We start from the raw sequence: 21,946 nt of genomic DNA on the forward strand, positions 1-21,946 counted from the left end.
AGAGCCCAATGCGGGGCTTGATCCCAGAACCCTGGGATCATGACCCGAGCCGAAGGCAGAGGCTTTAACCCATTGAGCCACTCAGGCACCCTGGAAACAGCAATCTTAAGAACACCTAGGGCACTCAAGGGCTGATTATTTGGTCTTCTCAGAGTGTGTCCCTAAGAGGCAGCATTCACAGAGATACCTCTCTGGGAACAAAGGAGCTGGCCAACACCATTTCCTAACCCTGCCCCTCAGCATAAACACAGAGCCACCTTTGGGAAGTAGTGCAGCACTGATACTGGCTGCCTAACTTGCATACACCAAGTCCTACACCACCCCTCACCCTCTGGCCCTGGTGGAGCTGTCCTTCTCAGTCACACTTGTCTCAGTCCCAGTGTGGTGGACCTCTCCCCAAAAAGACCAGCACAAACTCCTTTTCCTGCTCATACAATGTCTTCCTACCAGAGAGTTTTGCAGGGCTTCAGTTCTGGTGGAGGTGATAATGAATCTCATTTCAGAAGCAGACCAGAGCACACCTAGTTAAAACTCTCCACATTTAGGCCAGGGACCAAACCCTTCCCATAGCAAGCAAGGGGAGCCTCTGGCCTAAAGGACAGAGCAGAGGACATGATAGCAGAATGCAGAAAACACACACTGGAGATATTCCCTGGAGTACCAGACCCTGGATACTATAGAGCCTCTTCTTCATAAGGCCATTACTTTTAGGAGCAGGAGACATTACTGGCCTTTCTAACACAGTGAACAAGGCAGAGACTTAGACAAAATGTGAAGACAGAGGAACTTACCCCAAATGAAGGAACAAGGTAAGGCCACTGCCAAAGATCTAACTAAAACAGATATAAGTAACATGCTTGATGGAGAATTTAAAGAAATGATCATAAGGATACTCCCTAGGCTTGAAAAAATAATTTAAGACATCAGTGAGACCTTTACCACAGATAAAAGGGTTAAAAAAGAATCCAAGATGAAGAGTGCAATACACAAGATTAGAAACGCACTTGATTCAATGAACAGTAAGCTGGAAGAAGCAGAGGAATGAATTAATGACCTAGAAGACAAAGTAATGAGAGCAATAAAGTTGAACAAGAGAGGACAATTATGCAACATGAGAATAGACTCAGGGAACTGAATGACTCCAATAAACATAATAACATTTGTATTATTGGAATACAAAAGGAACAAGAGAGAGAAAGGGGGCAGAACATTTATTTGAAAAAATAATAGCTGAAAACTTCCCTAATACGGAGAAGGAAACAGACATCCAGATATAGGAGGCACAGAGAACTCACATCAAAATCAAAAACAGGCCAATACCAAGACATATTATAATTAATTTGCAAAATATAATGATAAGGAAAAAAACTTAAAAAACAGCAAGACAAAAGAAATCCTTAACTTCTTATAAAGGAAATAAAGGAAAACGCACAAGGATAGCAGGAGATTTTTCAACAGAAACGCGGCAAGCGAGAAGAGAGTGGCGTGATATATTCAAAGTGCTTAATGGGAAGAATCTGCAGCCAAGAATACTCGATGCAGCAAGGCTTTCATTCAGAATAGAATGAGAGATGAAGAGTTTTTCAGACAAACAAAAACCAGTGGAGTTCATTACCACTGCAAGAAATATTAAAGCAATTCTTTGAGTGGAAAATGGAGACCAAAAGTGCTGGTATAAAGGCAGGAAACACAAAAGCAGTAAAAATTAGTATTTCTGTAAAAAAATCAAAGAACTCACATAAAAAGGATATAAAATATAATAACATATACCTAAAATGTAGGAGGGAGAGGGGAAACGAATGGGTTCCAATTTAAGTGGCCACCAACTTAATATAGGTTGCTGTCTAAGAAGTTATATATGAATCTAATTGTAACCATGTATTGAAAACCACTAGTAAACATCCAAATAATATAAAGATAGAGAAAGAAATAAAATATCTTACTGAAGAAAATCAGCAAAACATGAGAGGAAGATAAAAAGGATCAGAGAAAATTTCCAAAAACAACCACAAAACAAATAATAAAATGGCTGTGTGTGTGTCAGAATGGTTCAAATAAGACCCATCTTCTTGCTGTATACAAGAGATTCATTTCAAACCTAATGATGTCTGCAGATTGAAAGTGAGAGGATGGAGAAACATCTATTGTGCAAATGGGTGTCAAAAGAAAGAGGGAGGAGCAATATTTATATCAAATAGACTTTAAAACAAAGACTGTAACTGGAGGTAAAAGAAGGACACTATATCCTAATAAAGGGGATAATCCAGGAAGAAAAACAATTGTAAATATTTATGCCCCCAACATGGGAGCACCCAATATATGAAACAGTAACAAACATAAAGGAACTCATTGATAGTGTAGCAGATAATAGTAGAGAACATTAACACCCCATGTACATCAATGGACAAATCATCTAAAAAGAAAATAAACAGGGAAACAATAGCTTTGAATGACCAACTGGACCAGATGAACCTAACGGATATATTCAGAACATTCCATCCTAAAATAGCAGAATATATATTTTTCTCAAGTGCACATGGGACATTCTCCAGAGTGGATCACATTTTAGGTCACAAAACAGGCATCAACAAATACAGAAAGATTGAAGTCATGCCACACACCTTTCCTGATCACAATGCCATGAAACTAGAAGTCAGCCACAAGGAAAATGAAACGACCACAAATACATGGAATTTAAACAACACACTACTAAGTCATGAATGGGTCAAAACAGGAAATTAAAGAAATGTTGAATCACTAAATTTTACAACTGAATCTAATATTACACTGTATGTTAACTAACTGGAATTGGAATTAAACTTTTGCTTGTGGATGTCCAGTTTTTCCAGCACTGTTAAAAACTATCCTTTTCCTGTTGAATTGGCTTTGGTCTTTTGTCAAAGACAAGTTGACTGTATTTATGTGGGGCTATTTACAGAATGTCTCTCTGTTCCACTGATCTGTTCTCTTTGCTTTTGCTAATACCACACTTGATTAGTACAGCTTCATAGTAAGTTTTAAAGTTGGATCCACCATCACTTCTCGGCCTTTTGGCTAAGGTCAAGTGTAAAGTTGGGTCCACCAATTTTGTTATTCTCCTGAAATATTATGCAAATGGCAATATTATGTTGGTTATTCAACATTGTGTTCATTATTCTAGGTCTCTTTCTTGTATAAACTTAAGAATCAGTTTGTCCATATCTACCAAATAACTTGGGATTTTGATTGAGATTGCATTTACTCTATAGAAGAGTGGGCACCTTGACAGTATTGAATCATTCTATCCAGATACATTGAATATCTCTCCTTTCATTTAAGTCTTCTTTTATGGGCACCTCGGTGGCTCAGTTAAGCATCTTCCTTTCACTCAGGTCATGATCCCAGGGTTCTGGGGTTGAGCTTTCTGCTCCACAGGGGTCTGCTTCTCCCTCTGCCCTCACCAACATGTTCTCTCTCTCTCTTTCTCAAATAAATCTTAAAAAAAAAAAATAGGTCTTCTTTTATTACAGTGTAGTTTCCTTCATATAGATTTTCATATATTTTGTTAGATTTATACCTGCATATTTCATTTTTTGTTGTTAATATAAGTGGCATTGTGTTTTGAATTTCAAATTCCAGTTGTTTGTTGCTGGTATATAAGAGAGCAGTTGGCTTTTGCATGTTAATGTAGTATCCCCCAACATTATGATAGTTGCTTTTTTGTGCCAGGAATTTCTTCATTGATTCATTGGAATTTTTAATATAGGCACTTATGTTATCTGTGAACAAAGACAGATTTTTTTCTATTTCAACGTGTATACCTTTTATTTCTTTTTCTTATTGAATTAGCTATGACTTCCAATATGATGTTGAATAGAAGGGGTGAAGGGACATCTTTGCCTTGTTCCTGCTCTTAGCAGGAAAGCATGCAGTTTCTCACCAATAAATATAATAGGTGTGTTTATTGTTGATACCCTTTGTCAAGTTGAGGAAGCTTGTCTCTATTCCTAGTTTGTCAGAATTTTTATCATGAATTGGTATTGAATTTTATCAAATACTTTTTCTGCATTGTTGATATGATCATACGATTTTTCTTCTTTAGCCTTTTGTAATTTGATAACGACCTTGCATACCTGGAATGAATCCCACTTGTTCGTGGTATATAATTCCTTTGTTGAATTTGACTTGCTCATATTTTCTTGAGGATTTTTGCATCTATGTTCATGAGAGATAATGGTCTGAAATTTTCCTTTTTTGTGATGTCTCCCTCTGGTTTGGGTATTAGGATAATGCTGGCCTCATAGAATGTGTTAAGGAGTATACCCTTTCCTTCTGTTTTCTGGAATAGATTTCAGAGAATTGGTACAATTCTTTTCTTAAATGGTAGTATTCATGACTGAACCCATTGAAGCTTGGTGCTTTCTTTTTTGAAAGGTTTATCATTGATTCAGTTTCTTTAATAGGTCTATTCAGATTTTCTGTATCTGCTTGTGTGAGTTTTGTCAGGTTGTATCTTTCAGGGATTTGAACCATTTCATATAGGCTATCAAATTTGTAGGCATAGAGTTTTTCTTAATATTTGTTAATTATCCTTTTAGCATCCCTGGAATCAGTAGTGATAGCCCCTCTTTTCTGATATTAGTCATTTGTGTCTTCCCTCTCTCTCTTTTTTCTTCTTCGTTTTCCTTGTCAGAAGCTTACTGATTTTATTGATCTTTTCAAAGAACTAGCTTTTAATTTCTTTTATTTTCCATATTGGTTTCCTATTTTGATTTCACTGGTTTCTGCTTTAGCTTTTATTATTTCTTTTCTTTTGCTTACTTTTGATTTAATTTATTTTCCTAGAGTCTTAAGATGGAAGTCTCGAATATTGATTTCAGGTCTTTCTTGTTTTCAATGTTATAAATTTTCCTCTGAGCACCATTGCCTCTGCATGTCATGAATTTTGATAAGATGTATTTTCATTTTCCCTTAGGTCGAAATATTTGTAAAATTCTCTTGAGACTTCTTATTTGATCTATTTGTAACTAAGGGTGTACTGTTGAATTTCCAAGTTCTGGACTTTTCAGCTATCCTTCTGTTCCTGATTTCTAATTTAATTCCATTGGCATCTGAGAGCATGCTTTGTATAATTTCTATTATTTTATAGTTGTTAAGGTGTGTTTTATGGTCCATAACATGTTCTATCTCAGTAAATGTTCCATATGAGCTTGAGAAGAGTGTATATTTGCTATTGTTGGATAATGTGTTTTAGAATGTCAGGTCTAGGTGATTACAACAAGTGTTGTTCAGTTTCATAATGGATTTAATGATTTTTCTGTCTACTGAATATGTCAGTTACTAATAGAGAGGTGTTGAAATTCTCCAACTATAATAGTGGATTTCTCCAGTTTTTATAGTGCCTTACATGTTTGGATATTCTCTTGTTAGGCATAAATACTTTAGGAATTGTTATATCTTCAAAGAGAATTGGCCACTTTATCATCATTTAATCCTCTTTATCACTAAGAATTTTCCTTGCTCTGAATTCAGCTTTTTCTGAAATTAATATAGCTGTTCAGTTTTCATTTAGTTGGTGTTAGTGAATATGTTGTTTCTCCATAACTTTGCTTTTAACCTGTGTCTTTATATTTAAAATATTTTTTATAAACAACATACAGTTAGATCTTATTTTTTTAATCTATGTTTATAGTCTCTGCCTTTCTTTTTTTTTTTTTTTAATTTTTTTTTATTTATTTATTTGACAGAGAGAGATCACAGTAGGTAGAGAGGCAGGAAGAGAGAGGGGAAGGTAAGGAAGCAGGCCCCTGCTGAGCAGAGAGCCCGATGCGGGACCCGATCCCAGGACCCTGAGATCATGACCTGAGCTGAAGGCAGCGGCCTAACCCACTGAGCCACCCAGGCGCCTATAGTCTCTGCCTTTCACTTGTATATTTACACCATTGATATTTAATATAGTGATTGATGTCTAACATATTTGTTAATGTTTTCAGCAATGGAAAGCAATGAATTTCTTGCCCTTGTTCTTTCTTTTTTCATATTCTTTTTCTGCCTTCTCTGGCTTTAAGTGAGCATTTTATATGATTCTGTTTTCTTTCAGTATATCAAGTATAACTCTTTTTTACTAATTTTTGGTTTCCCTAGAGTTTTCTGTGAATATTTACAACTAGTGTAAGTCCACTTTAAATAACACTATTCCACTAAATAAAATTTCCAATGAGGTTAGGAGACAAAGTCATGCTAAAAGGAAGGGAAGTGCCTCAAATACCCAGCCAGTTCTCATCCCCATCTGAGTTTGTAAATGGTAGAAGGATAAAGAAGTAAACTCAAATCTTCCCAAAAGTACACCTGGATATCCCATAGGCTTTAGTAGTTGAGTAGATAGAGACTTGCCAGGACCACCTCTGAGAAATAGGGAAAAACTAGAAATGGACAGACCAGATATGAATTACTAACACTATAATCCATGCTTGACCCACTTCAATTTCTGATTAGATTGACATGATAATCCTTTCACCCTGACTAAAAGAGGAAAGAAAAAAAAATCCATGAAGCTATACACTTAGGATTTGCCTACTTTAGTAGAGATAAAAGTATATATATAGTGAATTTCATTTAAAAATTATATACAGTGGACCCTTGAACAATGTTGAGATGGGATAGTGACCCCCCCTCCAACCCTGCCATGCAGTGGAAAGTCCATATGTAACTTGTGACTCTCCAAAAAGTCAACTACAAATAACAGTGTTGACCAGAAGCCTTACTAATAACATAAGTAGTCATTTAACACATATTTTATGTGTTATATGTATTACATACTTTATTCTTAATTCAAGTAAGCTAAAGTAACATGTCAAGAAAATCTTAAGGAGGAGAAATTACTTTTACAGTACTGTACTATAGAAGATCTTCATATAGGGCTGCCTGGGTGGCTCTGTGGGTTAAGCCTTTGCCTTCAGCTCAGGTCATGATCTCAGTGTCCTGGGATTGAGTTCCGCATCGGGCACCCTGCTAGGCGGGGAGCCTGCTTCCACCTCCCTCTCTCTCTCTCCCTCTCTGCCTACTTGTGATCTCTTTCTGTCAAATAAATAAAATCTTAAAAAAAAAAAAAAGAAGATCTTCATATAAGTTGACCTGCATACTTCAAACCCATGTTGTTCAAGCATCACCTGCATAAATTTTATGAATTTTATAAATAAAAGTTTTAGATCCTGTTGTAAAATGTATTTTTCATGTTTGAATTGTGATCCTTTATATGTATACATGTGTATATACATTCTTTACTCAGGAGAAAATTGTGCAAAACTTCATGTGGTCTTTCAGGCTTTACATGAATGATTTAGGATAATATGTATTTTCTCATCTAACTTAATATTATCAGGAGGTAAGATCAAATTGTCTTCTGATTGAGTACCCAAAATTGTTTTCTCTACTTTGCATTTGGTATAGGGCACTAAAATTTAGAAGACCAGTTATATACAATTCTTATAAAATTTAAACATGTATTTTTGACCTAACAAAAGTTAGTTAGGAAAGGTCATTTGGTGTTAAATTAGCCAACCATAATTTTTTCCTTGAATTTACCAATAAAGTAATATTTAATATGTAAATCATGTATTTGAGGACTTATGTAAAATTTCTGTCTTGTGAATAACATATCAGTTGGTTTTTATACTTAAATGTTGCACAGAAAATAAACACAATTTGGTATCATTTTTCCAGTTTTCATGGAAGATGTTTTATTTATTGGATGCTGTAAGAAATTAAATCTTAAAATATTTTTTAATTTAAAAATAATTATTTGAGGTTTATCTGATCTATTTCATAAATAATATATGTTCAGCAACTATTTTAACATGATAGAGTCAGAAGTAGAGAACTAATATATACAGTGTTGAAGAGTAATACATTTTTTTATAGGCAGAGCTTCTAGATGCTGCTGCTGGCGTTCATGTACGATTCCGATTAGGTGGTGTAAGTATGGATGAATTCTTATTTGGTAGTTTTAAAGCATATTTATGTGAAATTTAAAAGATGTAATTTTAAAAATGTAAACCATTTTTTGGTAATTAGATTACAATGGTCTTTTGAACTTCTCCATATACAGGTTAAATTTCCACCTGATATATACTATAAAATTTTCACTCATAGACATATTGAAGATCTGTGTGCTAATAGCCCTAGAAATTATACAAAACTTCCAGCAAAATATACATCTCATATTAAAAGTGATGATCTTCAGGAAGAGAATCATAGTGGCTGGTATCGTCGTGTAGAAAACAATGGCTGGAGGCCTGTCACCGATACAGTAAGAAAAGAGAAATATTAATAATTTTGACTCTTATATATTTAGAAACTCATTTGTCTTCTTGAAAATTAATTTTAAAACAATAAATTTTGATAATTTGATAAAAAGTGATGACATTAACTACCAGGTTACTAATAATACTTCAAGATCAGCAGTGTATCTTTTTTTTCTTTACTTCTGCTTTTAGTAATAAGCTTTGATCTGGGTCATCTTTAGACCCAGATAACAAAGCAAATTTGAAAATGTTGTTGAATCTATATTAATTAATCCTTGGACTAGAGCTGGGAATTCTTGAGAAAAAGATAATGTTTTCTCTTATAGAGCTTGTAACAGCAGGGACTAGTGGGAAATAATTTGGGTCGTCATAGTGTTTGGAACTTTAATATGTCCTCATTATCTGAATGGAATGATTTTAACTGTACATGGTTTTGATGTAGTGACTTTTCCAAAGGAACCCAGGTTCATTTGTCATTTCTGTGGAGATTCTAAAGATGTTTGTAAGCTTACATTTTGCAGGTTAATCAGGTTCTATAGTTCTAGATGTCTCTTTGGGCTCATATCTTCACTCAGGTCCTTAGTCTCTGGTATGCAGATTATAGAATTGATATATTAATTATACTAAATATATAGTATTTTATATTAAGTATACTAAAAAGTGAAAATGATCAAAGTGTGAGTTCATACATTCATTCAACAAACCTTACTGCATACCAACTGTGTGTCAGGCATTGTACTCGATGCTAGGGATACAATGGTAGATAAAATAGTCTCTCCCCTCAAGTGTTTTTTCTTTTTAATTTAGGAGAGAGTCAAGTGAAAAGAATATTTCAGTACAGTGCTGTAAGTCTGTGCTTTAAGAGGGACAGATACACAGTGTTACAGGGGATAGCAAACTTTCCTCCTTTTTCTTTACTGTGTATGTGGTAAAGAAAAGGAAATGAATTCAAAGTAAGAAAACAGGCAACCGGTTAGGATAGCAGGTCACACGGGGAAACCACAAAGTTTTGGAGCATAATGATGAGACTGTTCTTGAAGGGTGCCTGTACTCCTTGAGAATTAGAGTCTTCAGAAGTCAACAGCACGAATAGTAGGTAAGGTCTGTTATGAAAAACAAAAAGAGTACTGGAGTATGTCTATGCATTTATCTGTTCAACCAATAGTTCTTAAGTACCTCAAGATATGAGTGCTTTGTTAGTCTTTCTATAACATGTGTCTCTGAAAGTGCAATGTGCCACTCACCCATGGTATATAAGAAGTACCTTAAAAGGGGTGTATTCACTCCTGTGTTTCTACCTTGACATATTCCTACTGAACTCACAGAAATTCTTGTCTGTAACCAGATAACCTCCCAATCAGTATCTCAGCACTTTGTGTTACTCATTTTTCATTACCTCAATAGTTTTGGATGTCTACTGAAAATGCAGAGGTAGGAGAAGAAAAAGAAATTGAATTCCATTTCTCTAAACTGAAGAGAAGGCAAGATGTGGAAAAGAAAAGAAAAATTAGAAAGATAGAATGGATGAGGAAAATGTAAGTTGAAAAGTTAATGAAATAGTTAGACTTACTAAATACATACTATTTTAAGTTCTTTTAAAAAATGCTATCACTATTAAAATGACTACATGCTATTTTTCAAAGAAAATGTAAGATTACAGTTCTGTTTTTAAAAATGCATAGAAAGCAAACATTTAACAAATGTGTGCTATGTGTGAGATACTGTTAATCTCTAGGATATAAATGGGGAAAGACATGTTGTCTTTGACCTCAAGGAAATTACAGTCTATTGGAATATCAGATATGAAAATAAACATTTACTCTTATATACCAAATAACTTTTATTTGGCCCTCTAGATCCAATCTGTACCCTTCTTAACCCTTCTTTTTGCCCTAAGACCCTGACGTGTATGGATTGCACTAAAAGTTATTCTGTACATGTCTAACAAATGTTAATAGCAAGCGAAAACATCAAATTGTTTACAAATTTACTTCACTCCATACACAGAACAAATCCCCCAGATATGTAAAGTAATACAAAAACTCCAGGATCCCAAATTATGTAAAATTCACAGATATTCATGAGATACAAGGTGGTCATGGATCAGAAGACTCCATAATGTTAACATGTCCATTGTCTCCGAATTGATTTGTACATTCAGTTCAGTCACAATAAAAATGTTACAGCAGGATTTGGGGGGAAATTGGCAAGTTGATTTGAAAATTTTTATGGAAATGCATAGGAACTAGTTTAGCCAAGAGCAATTTTGGAAACATAAATTTGGAGAATTTATACTACTCGATTCCAAGACTTACTCCAAAGCTACTATACTCAAGACATGGTATTATCAGCATAAATGTACACATAGGTTAATAGAATCAAGAGTTGAGAAAAATGGATACACATGTACACTGATGAGTTTTAACACAGGTGCTAAGGCAATGTAATTGGAAAATGATGTTCTTTTCAATGGATTGGATATTTAAATACAGAAAAATGAACGTTGACCCTTATCTCTCACACCATATATGTAAAATTTTATATCTCAAAAGAGATCACAGATCTTAATATAAAAGCTAAGGTCATAAAATACCTACAAGTAGTCAAAGGAGAAAATCTTAGTCACCTTAGTTCTGGCAAAAATTTCTTATGTAGGACACAGAAGGCATGACATATAAAAAAGTTGTCAAATTACACTTCATCAAAGTTAAAAGCTTTTGCTCTCTGAAAGACACTTTTTTTTTTTTAAAGATTTTTTCTTTATTTATCTGACAGAGATCACAAGTAGGCAGAGAGGCAGGCAGAGAGAGGAGGAAGCAGGCTCCCTGCAGAGCAGAAAGCCCAATGTGGGGCTCGATCCCAGGACCCTGGGATCATGACCTGAGCCGAAGGCAGAGGCTTAACCCACTGAGCCACCCAGGTGCCCCTGAAAGACACTTAAAAAAAAAAAAAAAGACAAGCTACATGTATATTAGCTAACTGGAATTTGAATAAAATCTTGAGGAAAAAAAAGACAAGCCATAGACAGGAAGAAACCATTAGCGAGATATATATACATACATAGATGTATGTATATATGTATATGTATGTATATATATAACTACTCATGTATATATATGTGAGTAGTTGTCAGTGGTTGTCTGGAGATAGGGGTTTGGGGGAGTGAAGGGAGGAAAGGATGAGAAAGGGACACAAGGAACTTTGGGGGGGCGATGGAAATGTTCATTTTTTACTATAGTGATGGAGTCACAGGTGTATACTTAAGTCAAAACTCTTCATGTTCTGTTTAAAGATGTGTGTTACTGTACATCAGCTATACCTCAGTAAAGTTATAAAAACTTTTGTGACCCCCCCCACCCATTTTGTCCACCCCCCAACCTTTGACAGTCACCAGTCTATTCTATTTATTATTTATTCTATTCTATTTATCTGTGAGCTTGTGTATTTTTAGTTTCCATATGTAAGTGAGATCGTAGGGTATTTTATCTTTCTCTGTCTGACTTGCTTCACTTAGATAATGCTCTCCAGCTCCATTTGTGTTATTACAAATGGCCAGATTTCATTTTTTTATGGCTGGATAATATTCTTCTGTGTGTATCACATTTTCTTTATCCGTCCATCCATTGATTTTTATAAGAACATATGCAGACATTCAGAAGACCTTGATAAAGTAGTTCTTCATCTCTTGTACCTGCAGGGTGAGTTGGGGGGGCAGCCCAGGAACCAGTTGTAAGGGTCGTAGGGTTACAGTGCCTACATGCAAGCAAGTGCTTAATGCTCTCAGGTCCTGGGCACTAAGGTAAGGGCACGAGTGGTGAGGAAGTGGAACCCAGAGACCTGGGAGGGAGACAGATGGGCAGGCATGGACAAGGCTGAGAACTTTGAACTTAAAACTCCCCTCTTGGTGGTGGAAATTCTTCCTGCCTGTTCTGTGGGGCCCAGGCCTTTTCTGCATAAAAGCGTTCCAGCCCCTGCACCTGGCATAGTTGCTGCATGTGCCCATGTTGCTTCTCCTCAGCATTCTCCCACGAACATCGCACGTTGCCTCCAGCCCACGGAGAGAGTTCTGTCTCAGAACAGCCCGGACACAGAGGTCAAGGTCTAGTCCAGGAGCAGATTGCTTATTAATCAAAAGGCTTACAAGAATTTACCAACCTTTCATAGGAGCCTTGGAAACATGTGAGAGTGGATTTTCAGGTTGTGAGATCAGAAGATGATTGGGTTAAATTTACTGATAATGATCACATTCATTTAGGATTATGAATTCAATGTGTTGGCTTGAGACACAGAAATGATGTTAGTCTGTCTGGTTGATTAATCAAAGCCTGAACTCAGCCGAAGCTCTGCCATTGCAAATGCCTGCCCTCCTCTGGTGTACTGTAGAGAAAAGCATTTCTGGTCTCGGGAATGCATGTCTTCGTTCCTCTCGTGTGCAGTCTACTCAGCTACCCACTAGCTATAACCCCAGGCCCAGAAGACAGTTTTCATCAAGTCACTAATACATGAGAGGAGCTGCAGAGTTCTGGATGAACTCTATGGTAGCTGTTTTTATAGACCGGAAATGACAGTGGGGAGAGCTGTGGTGGAATTGGTACCTTTAGTTTGCCGGGAATAATGGAACTCTGAAGTGGTAGGGGTCGCAGCTAAGCTTCCAGAAGCGTTTCCTCTAATGCAGCAAGTCAGGACAGCCCCTGGCCCCTGGGATGCTGCTATTGTTCTTTCTCACCCCAGCCAGCAAGCAGAAAGAAAGGCAGTTCGCATTTACATGGAAAGAAGAGGATGTGTCTTTCTTTCTTATTCTCAGAGCTGTGTCTGCTCTCCTGCTATTCTCCCTACTCCCTTCCCACAGACCATCATGCCTGTCCTTGCACTGGTGACCTTACACTCATCAGAGGCAGTGAGCAGAAATAACTCCCCAATGACTTCATAGGACAAATGCACACCAGAGGGAGAGAGAATTTTGCAAAATGCTAAGGGTTTGCCACATGACTAAAGCTTATGGACATTTGGGGATATCCTTTCTAAAGTGAGAGACAAGTTTCAGTACCTTGGTGTGTCTGTCTTGAAGGCACACAGCACTTACAGGGCATCTCTGGATTTAGGAAGCTAAATGTGCCGCATTAGGGTGTGCTGTTCCGGCCTGTTTTCATGGTAACCCAGTGAGGCTGCTGGGCTCCAGTGGGACAAGATGGTGAACATGGTAGCAGGTCCACAGCGTGGTCACGGTCCTCCCACTTGGCCTTTAGGGCCAAGCAGTCCCAGCAGTATTGGACAGACAGTGAAATACTGTATGGGGCTTTTTGTAATAAGAGGATCTCAGCACAGAGGGTTTAGGAGTAAGGTAATGCCCTTTTCTGCCAACCTCTGTTTTAAATTTGAAAATCAGTTCCAGTTCTGCTACTGGGCTGAGGGAGAGACCGGGTGCTTGGCAGGAGGACTGGAGTGCTCTGCGATTATGAGCTGACCTGGGTTTTATCTAATCCAGTGAACTGTAAAGCTGAGAGGATACAGCATCATCTCAATACAAAGTAGATGAAGTGCAAAAGAGAATGGGTCTGAGACGGTCTGGAGGGCAGTGGTAAGCTGTATGAGGTAAGCTGTATGGTAAGCTGTATGAGCAGGTGGCCCGGAGTCCTTCAACACCCGCTTATGCTGCATTGGCACTGCTCTTCATGGGGAGTCCCCTGCGGCCAGCTAACAGAGGAGAATATATTAGATCTAATTCACCAGGGATCAGCACAGGTTTCTGGCAACATCCAAATATGGACAGTCCCTACATTACAGCCCCCAAGTAGGCTCAGAGAATGGTCAAAGGGTGTCCTCCCAGTGAGCACAGCCGGTTTTCTACTTCATATATAAAGGAGGAACAGCTTGAGACAGGAACCTTATTGTCTGTGGGCGATAACTGAGAGCTTCTCCGCTGATTAGGCACTTGGGTGGGATTAAATGGGGAAATTGGGATTGGATCTGGGGCAGGTATACTCACAATGGGCATAGCGTATGTTTGTGTCCTTGTGAGTGCCCTCCCAAGGGCCCAAGATGCAGAAAGCACTAAGTATTCGGATGGACGAGATGACCCAGCCTGTGGATGTCCGTCTCACTGACCGCCTCTGTGGCTGCCCAGTGGAGCCGTGCACAAGGCGGCCGTGGGTGCAGGCATAGAGGCTGCATACAGACTCCTAAACTTGGTCTTTTCCTCACTGCGGTCGTTCCCACTCCATAGTCTCAGCTGACTGGACAGCAAAGGCCGTTGCTCTGCCTCTGACAGCGTGCTGGCTACCTGGTGGCAGGGTGGTTAGTCCCTTCACAGTCAGGTGGCATCTCTTCGTGTTCGCAGTGATAGACAAACATTCTGGATGTGTGTTTGATTTCTCTGCTTGCGTCACTTCGGTCAGCAGTACCATTTATTACAGAGCCTTATCCATCATCATTTTGTTCCATTCAACATTGCCTCTAACCAGGGGCCCATGGACAGTACAGGAAGTGTAGTAATAGGCTCAGAACAACAAAGTACATGCACCGTGTGTGCCATCACCCAGAAGTGGCACTGATGGAACATTAGTATGATTTGCTGAAGCCCAGGCATAGCACGGGGCGGGGAGGGGGATGAGGTGGGGTGGGGTGGGGAGACCGCCTGGTAATAAGCCAATGTACATGGACAATAATCCTTTTTTTCCCTTTCCTCTGTTTATTCTCAAAACAATCCTCATCCATAACTGAGCTCTCTATTTCTAATGACACGGACATTTCTATCTCAAAATCAACTGGTGTAACACTGAATTTCTTATATTCTTCATCATAAAAATTGTTTCTATTCCATATTCCTCTTGGCCTCAGGTTAGGATACCATCATGTACCCAGTCATCCAAGCCAGAAATGTAGGGGTTCGCCTTGACTTCTTACCTTTCATAAGCTCCCATGTGTCATCTGTCATAAAGTCCCATCAGTTCTGCTTCCAAACACTCTCCCCAGTCCAGCGTCCCCGTCCCTCCCCGACTGGAGCGCTCAGTGCTCTCGTCTCTACTTCACAGGCAGGGTCCTTCTGCTTGCTCCCTCTGTCTCCAGTCTTTTGCCATCTCTGTGTAAACACTAGTGCCATGTCTCAAAAACAGATTAAATCCCCTCCTTACCTGAAACATATTAGGGGCTTACTGTCCCTACATCCCACATGATAGTCTCTCTCCCCAGGTTGCTCTTTTCTGGCTCAATTCCATGGCAACAAGGCTTTCACCATTTTTTTTCTTTTTAAAGATTTTATTTATTTGACAGAGATCACAAGTAGGCAGAGAGGCAGGCAGAGAGAGGAAGGGAAGCAGGCTCCCCGCTGAGCGGAGAGCCCAATGCGGGGTTCCATGCGGGGCTCGATCCCAGGACCCTGAGATCATGACCTGAGCTGAAGGCAGAGGCTTTAACCCACTGAGCCACCCAGGCGCCCCAGCTTTCACCTTTTGATACGTGGCTCAAACATCTCTTTCTGAAGCCTGCCCTGACTTAGCTAGGCACTGGCACTTTTTTTGGAGGTGCCTTCACAGATCTATAAATACTCAGTTGTCACACTTTTGCAGATCTCCTCATATTGGTCTGCTGCTTCCACTGTACTTTGAGCTCCTGAAGAACAGGCACTCTGATCTATTTGTCAGCACAGGGCTGTAGACATAGTAGATGCTTAATGAATACGTGTTTTTTGTTGAATGAATTGAGTGAGTGAGCAAGTCAGTCATTCAGTCCTTATGGCTGGATGTGGTTGTAATGTTTCCTTTATGTAAGGTTGCAGGGGGTGAAGAAGAAACGTTACTTGGTATGCTTTGTTCACTGATGGCATCCTCTACCGACCTTTGCTGAGAATCAGCAGTGAACAAAACAAACAAAATCTTTGTATTTTTTAATCTCTCTCTTAATTAAAAAAAAAGTGTATTTTTTATATTCCCTTCCTGTGTCCTACAGATCTTAGCTCTTCTTGACTTCTTTTCCAGTTTAAACTTTGATTCTTAGTAGGTCTTTTGCATTTTAACTTCTCTCCCTGGTGGTATATTCAGAAAGACATTTTCATAATTTTTTTCTCTTTAAATTTTCTATCTTAGAATAAGAGATCATTTTAAAATGGATATATTGGAACATTACCTCTAAAGCCAAATTTTATATTGTTTTTGTTTTAAATACCATTTTTTATAAAACAAGTTATGATTATAAAGTGATCTGTATTTCTGGTTACTATTATATTTGAAGTTCTGTCCTACTTGCTAGCCTATTATTGTTTGATTACTGTTCTAGCCCCCTTAACTATAAATAGTGACTAATATTTAAAAAGTTTAAAACAGAATTAAATTCTTGGAATAAGTATTATAATTCTCTTTAAAATTCATCCTTTTCCTGTATATTCTTGATGAGAGCAAAAATAGATAACTGAACTTTTAAATCACTGTTGCCAAAGAAAAAAGAAATATCATCCAGGTGTCTGAATCTAATCACAAGTGTATATTTGGGAATGTAAAACAGGAAAGAACTCATAAAAAATGTGTTCACCTCTGCCTTCCAGAAGTTTCTGATTTTTAAGTACCTTTTTGTTGTGGCATCAGCATTTGTTAATAAACCTGGGCCATTGGGTACCATCATTCTTCATTTAGTGTATATATTTTTGATTGCCTATTATGTTCGGGAAATATAGAGTAGAGGATTGAAGTTCCACGGAGGAATCCCACCTCTGCACACAATGCTTTGCAAATGGTGGACAGTCGATAAATATTTATTACATGAGGAAGTGATTGAAAAACTATAGAAAAATTGTGAAATCATACTTTCTTAAAATTTGTGCTCTTGCTAGCTAATATAAACTAAGAGGCATGTTTCTCCTTCTATGAGTGTAGCTCTCATGGATCATTAACTATTTGAAAAAGTTAGAAACTTCATGAAGGCAGAGACATACCTTGTTACTGTCAGACCCCTTACCATCCAGGAATTTGTAAGCCTTCTTTTATTGAATGTTTCCAATGTGCCAGTCATAGTTTGGAATGCTTTATAAAGATTCACACTTCTAAATCCTTCTGGAATGCTGAGAAGAGGATATGATGATTACCATTTTAAGGTAATCTGAAGCCCAAGAAGACTAGGTTATTTGGAAAGGTCATAGAGCTAGTAAATAAATCACAGAAGCAAGACTCAAGGCCAGATGGCTGGATATTAGAGCCCTACCTAGCCCTACATGACCACTGTGCTGCTTCCTGCTCTGTGTTGATTTAATAAATGAAAACAGTTTCAGCATAGGTTAACTTTAAAAACGGAATGCCAATATAGATCCTAAAACGAAAAACCAAAGGAAAAATGCTATTTTCCAATATTCTTGGTAAAGACTGCTGACTTGTCTCTACTCACTCAGCTCACGTGCGGTAGATGCACGCACTGATGCATGAGACAGGACATGAGGCAGAACAGTGCCACCGAAGAAGTCTCAGCTTGGAGTCCCATTTGAATACGGGCTCTGACATCTTGTTTACTGCTTACATGATCCTGAGCAATGTATGGGAGTAAAAACAGCTGTCACAGAGGGCTGCGTCTTTTTAGAATTAAACAAGATAATGTATGAAAAGTACCTGACACAAAAGAGGGTGTTACCATCTCTCCTCCCTTTGACTCTCCCTCTCTTTCCCGTTCCCCTCCACTTTCCCAGCCATTCCCAGCCCTTAGCCACATGACCTTGTCTTCCAGGACTTAATCTCTCTCCTGAAAGACGAGAGGGCTACTCATCTGATCTCCAGGATCCTTTGACTCTAATTTTGTGATTCAGTGATTTAGTTGTATTTTCATTGTTATCATAGCAGTGCAGTGTACTGAGGAGTGGTTTTGAAATGAGGCTTTATGGGTAACATGGTTGATTCAGTTGCTTTCTTTCCCTTTCTTTTTTCTTTTTTCCCCCCAAAACATCTCATCACATAGAATTGGTTTGGATGTATTTAAGTTAAATCGGGTGAAAACGTGGTTTAATATGTAAATGGCTTCACAGCAACAATATATCTATTAACTGCATCTACTAGTAATGACCGGTTTCACAAAATCGATTTCTCCCTTCCTTTCCCCGTTTAGGTACTATGCAGGAAACCTAGAGGCTAAGTCAACAAATCGTAGAACTCTAGATTTAATTCACACAGCAACCAAGGGGCTCATGAGAGCTGTCGAAAGCGGTGGACTAGATTCAGTGATGGAATGGGAAGTGGATGAAGTGCTGAACTGGACAAATGCCCTGAACTTTGATGAGTAAATGCTTTCTGCTTTTCCTGGGGAGCAAAGGCAGGCCCCGTGTGTGTTTCTGATGTTCCCACCTCTGCTTCGAATCTTGGGCCCACAAACGTAGTCTTAAAAAAAAGAAAAAAAAGAAAGGGTATTGTTTGTCTAGAAAAAAAGAAGATATGAGGGAAGAATATAAAAAAGATGATATAAAAGAAAAAAATTGGACTTGGGTATTTTTTTAATTGAAGTATAATTAACATACAATGTTATATGAGTTGTAGGTCTATAGATAGTGATTTAACAGTTCTGTGTATAGCTCAGTGTTCACCATAATAAATACAGTCACCATCTGTCACCACACAACTTTACTATGTGTATTACCAACTGTATTCCCAGTGCTGTACTTCTCATCACTGTGACTTGTATCTTTTAATCCCTTTATCTGTTTTACCCATTCTGCCACCCATCTCCCTTTGATAAACATCTGTGCTCTATATTTAGAGTCTGGGTTTTTTTTGTTCATTTGTTTTTTAGAAACAAAATCTAGTTCTTAGATTCCAAACAAAGTGAAATTCTTTGGTATTTGTCTTTCTCTGTCTGACTTATTTCACCTAGCATTATACCCTCTATCTCCATCCATATTTCCACTAATGTCAAGAGTTCATTTTTTATAGCCAAGTAATATTCCACTGTGTGTGTGTGTGTGTGTGTGTGTGTGTGTGTGTGTGTGTCTACCACATCTTCTTTATCCATTCATCACTTGATAGACAACTTGAAGCAACTTGGGTTGCTTCCATATCATGGCTACTGTAAATAATGTTGCAATAAACATACATATCTTTTCAGATTAGTATATTTGTTTCTTTTGGTAAATACCCAGTAGTGGAATTACTGGATCATATGGTATTTAAGTTTTTAATTTTCTGTACTGTTTCCACAGTGGCTGTACCAGTTTTCATTCCCATCAATAGTGCAGGAGGGTTTCCTTTTCTCCATATCCTCACCAACACTTAACTATTTCTTCTCTTATTGATTTTAGTTATTCTGATAGGTATAAGGTGATATCTCATTATGGTTTTCATTTGCATTTCCCTGATGAGTGAAGTTGAGCATCTTTTCATGTGTCTGTTGCCCATCTGCATGTCTTCTTAAGAGAAATGTGCATTCATATCTCCCACCCATTTTTAACTGGGTGTGTGTGTGTGTGTGTGTGTGTGCGAGTTGAGTTGTATAAGTTCTTTATATATTTTGGATATTAACCCCTCATTGGATATTTTATCTGTAAATATCTCCCATTTAGTAGGTTGCCTTTTCATTTTGTTCATAGTTTACTTTGCTATGTAAAAGCTTTTTATTTGGTATAGTCCCAGTAATTTATTTTTGGTATTGTTTTCTTTGCCTGAGGAGACATAGCTAGAAAAATGTTGCCAAGACCACTATCAAGAAATTACTGCATACATTTTCTTTCTAGGATATTTCTAGTTTTAGGTCTCACATTTAGGTCTATAATCATTTTGAGTTTATTTTTGTGTGTGGTTTGAAGAAGTGGTTCAGTTTCATTCTTTTTGCATGTGGCTGTCAAGTTTTCCCAACTCCATTTATTGAAGAAAATATCTTTATTATATATTCTTGCCTCCTTTGTTCTAGATTAATTAGCCATATATGTATGGGTTTATTTCTGGCTCTGTACTCCATTCCATTGACCTATGTGTCTGTTTTCATGCCAGTGCCATACTGTTTTAATTACTATAACTTCGTAGTGTATTTTGAATTCTAGGATTATGATACCTCCAGCTTTTATTCTTCTTTCTTGAGATTGCTTTGGCTATTTGGGGTCTTTTGTGGTTCCATTCTAATTTTATGATTGTTTGTTCTAGTTCTGTGAAAAATGCTTTTGGTATTTCAATAGGGATTATGTTATATCTATAGATTGCTTTGGGTAGTGCGAACACTTTAACATTTAAAAACCAATGGGGCACCTGGGTGGCTCAGAGGGTTAACCCTCTGCCTTCAGCTCAGGTCATGGTCTCAGGGTCCTGGGATCGAACCCTGCATTGGGCTCTGTGCTCAGCAGGGAGCCTGCTTCTCCCTCTTTCCTGCCTGCTTCTCCCTTTTTCTCTGCCTGCTTCTCTGCCTACTTGTGATCTCTCTCTGTGTGAAGTAAATAAGTAAATAAATCTTTAAAAAAAATCTTATAAAAACCAATGTGCAAATGTGGTATATCTTTCCATTTGTGTTGTGTTCAATTTCTTTGATCAGTATCTTACAGTTGCCAGAGTATGGGTTTTTCACCTCATTTATTAGGTTTATACCCAGATATTTTACTCTTTTGGGTGCAATTGAACATGGGATTGTTTTCCTAATTTCTCTTTCTGCTACTTTGTCATCAGTGTGTAGAAATGTGATAGATCTCTGTATATTAATATTGGAATATTGCAATTCTCCTAAGTTCATTTATGAATTCTTTTTTTTATTAATTTCTTTTCAGCATTACAGAATTCATTGTTTATGCACCACACCCAGTGCTCCATGCCATATGTGCCCTCCATAATACCCACCACCTGGCTCCCCCTACCTCCCACCCCCACCCTCTTCAAGACCCTCAGGTTGTTTTTCAGAGTCCATAGTCTCTCATGGTTAACCTCCCCTTCCAGTTTCCCTCAACTCCCTTCTCCTCTCCATCTCCCCATGTCCTCCGTGTTATTCCTTATGCCCCACAAATAAGTGAAACCATATGATAATTGACTCTCTCTGCTTGACTTATTTCACTCAGTATAATCAGTATAATCTCTTCTGTCCCATCCATGTTGATACAAAAGTTGAGAATTCATCCTTTCTGATGGAGGCATAATACTCCATAGTGTATATGGACCACATCTTCCTTATCCATTCGTCCACTGAAGGGCATCTTGGTTCTTTCCAGTTTGGTGACTGTGGCCATTGCTGCTATAAACATTGGGGTACAGATTGCCCTTCTTTTCACTACATCTGTACCTTTGGGGTAAATACCCAGTAGTGCAATTGCACTACTTAAGGAATCTCCACACTGTTCTTCAAAGTGGCTGTACCAACTTGCATTCCCACCAACAGTGTAAGAGGGTTCCCCTTTCTCCACATCCTCTCCAAAACACGTTGTTTCCTGTCTTTCTGATTTTGGCCATTCTAGCTGGTCTAAGGTGGTATTTCAATGTGGTTTTAATTTGAATCTCCCTGATGGCTAGTGATGATGAATATTTTTTTATGTGTCTGTTAGCCATTTGTATGTCTTCATTGGAGAAGTGTCTGTTCATGTCTTCTGCCCATTTTTTGACATGATTATCTGTTTTGTGTGTGTTGAGTTTGAGAAGTTCTTTATAGATCCTGGACATCAGCTTTTTGTCTGTACTGTCATTTGCAAATATCTTCTCCCATTCCATGGGTTGCCTCTTTGTTATGTTGACTGT

The 21,946-nt window shown here is 38.0% G+C and overlaps 1 protein-coding gene across 1 annotated transcript in view; it reads left to right on the plus strand.

The window, feature by feature from the left end:
• The window catches only part of C1H11orf65 (chromosome 1 C11orf65 homolog), a 60,468-nt gene that overhangs the window by 31,955 nt on the left and 6,567 nt on the right, over positions 1 to 21,946 (plus strand). The window contains exons 4-7 of the mRNA XM_059418031.1: positions 7,900 to 7,953; positions 8,087 to 8,287; positions 9,687 to 9,817; positions 18,360 to 18,530. Of these exons, the coding sequence (XP_059274014.1) occupies positions 7,900 to 7,953; positions 8,087 to 8,287; positions 9,687 to 9,817; positions 18,360 to 18,530 (557 nt within the window). The remainder of the gene's footprint in view (positions 1 to 7,899; positions 7,954 to 8,086; positions 8,288 to 9,686; positions 9,818 to 18,359; positions 18,531 to 21,946) is intronic.

The sequence above is a fragment of the Mustela nigripes genome, chromosome 1 (assembly GCF_022355385.1).
Source record: "Mustela nigripes isolate SB6536 chromosome 1, MUSNIG.SB6536, whole genome shotgun sequence".
Classification (NCBI taxonomy): Eukaryota; Metazoa; Chordata; class Mammalia; order Carnivora; family Mustelidae; genus Mustela; species Mustela nigripes.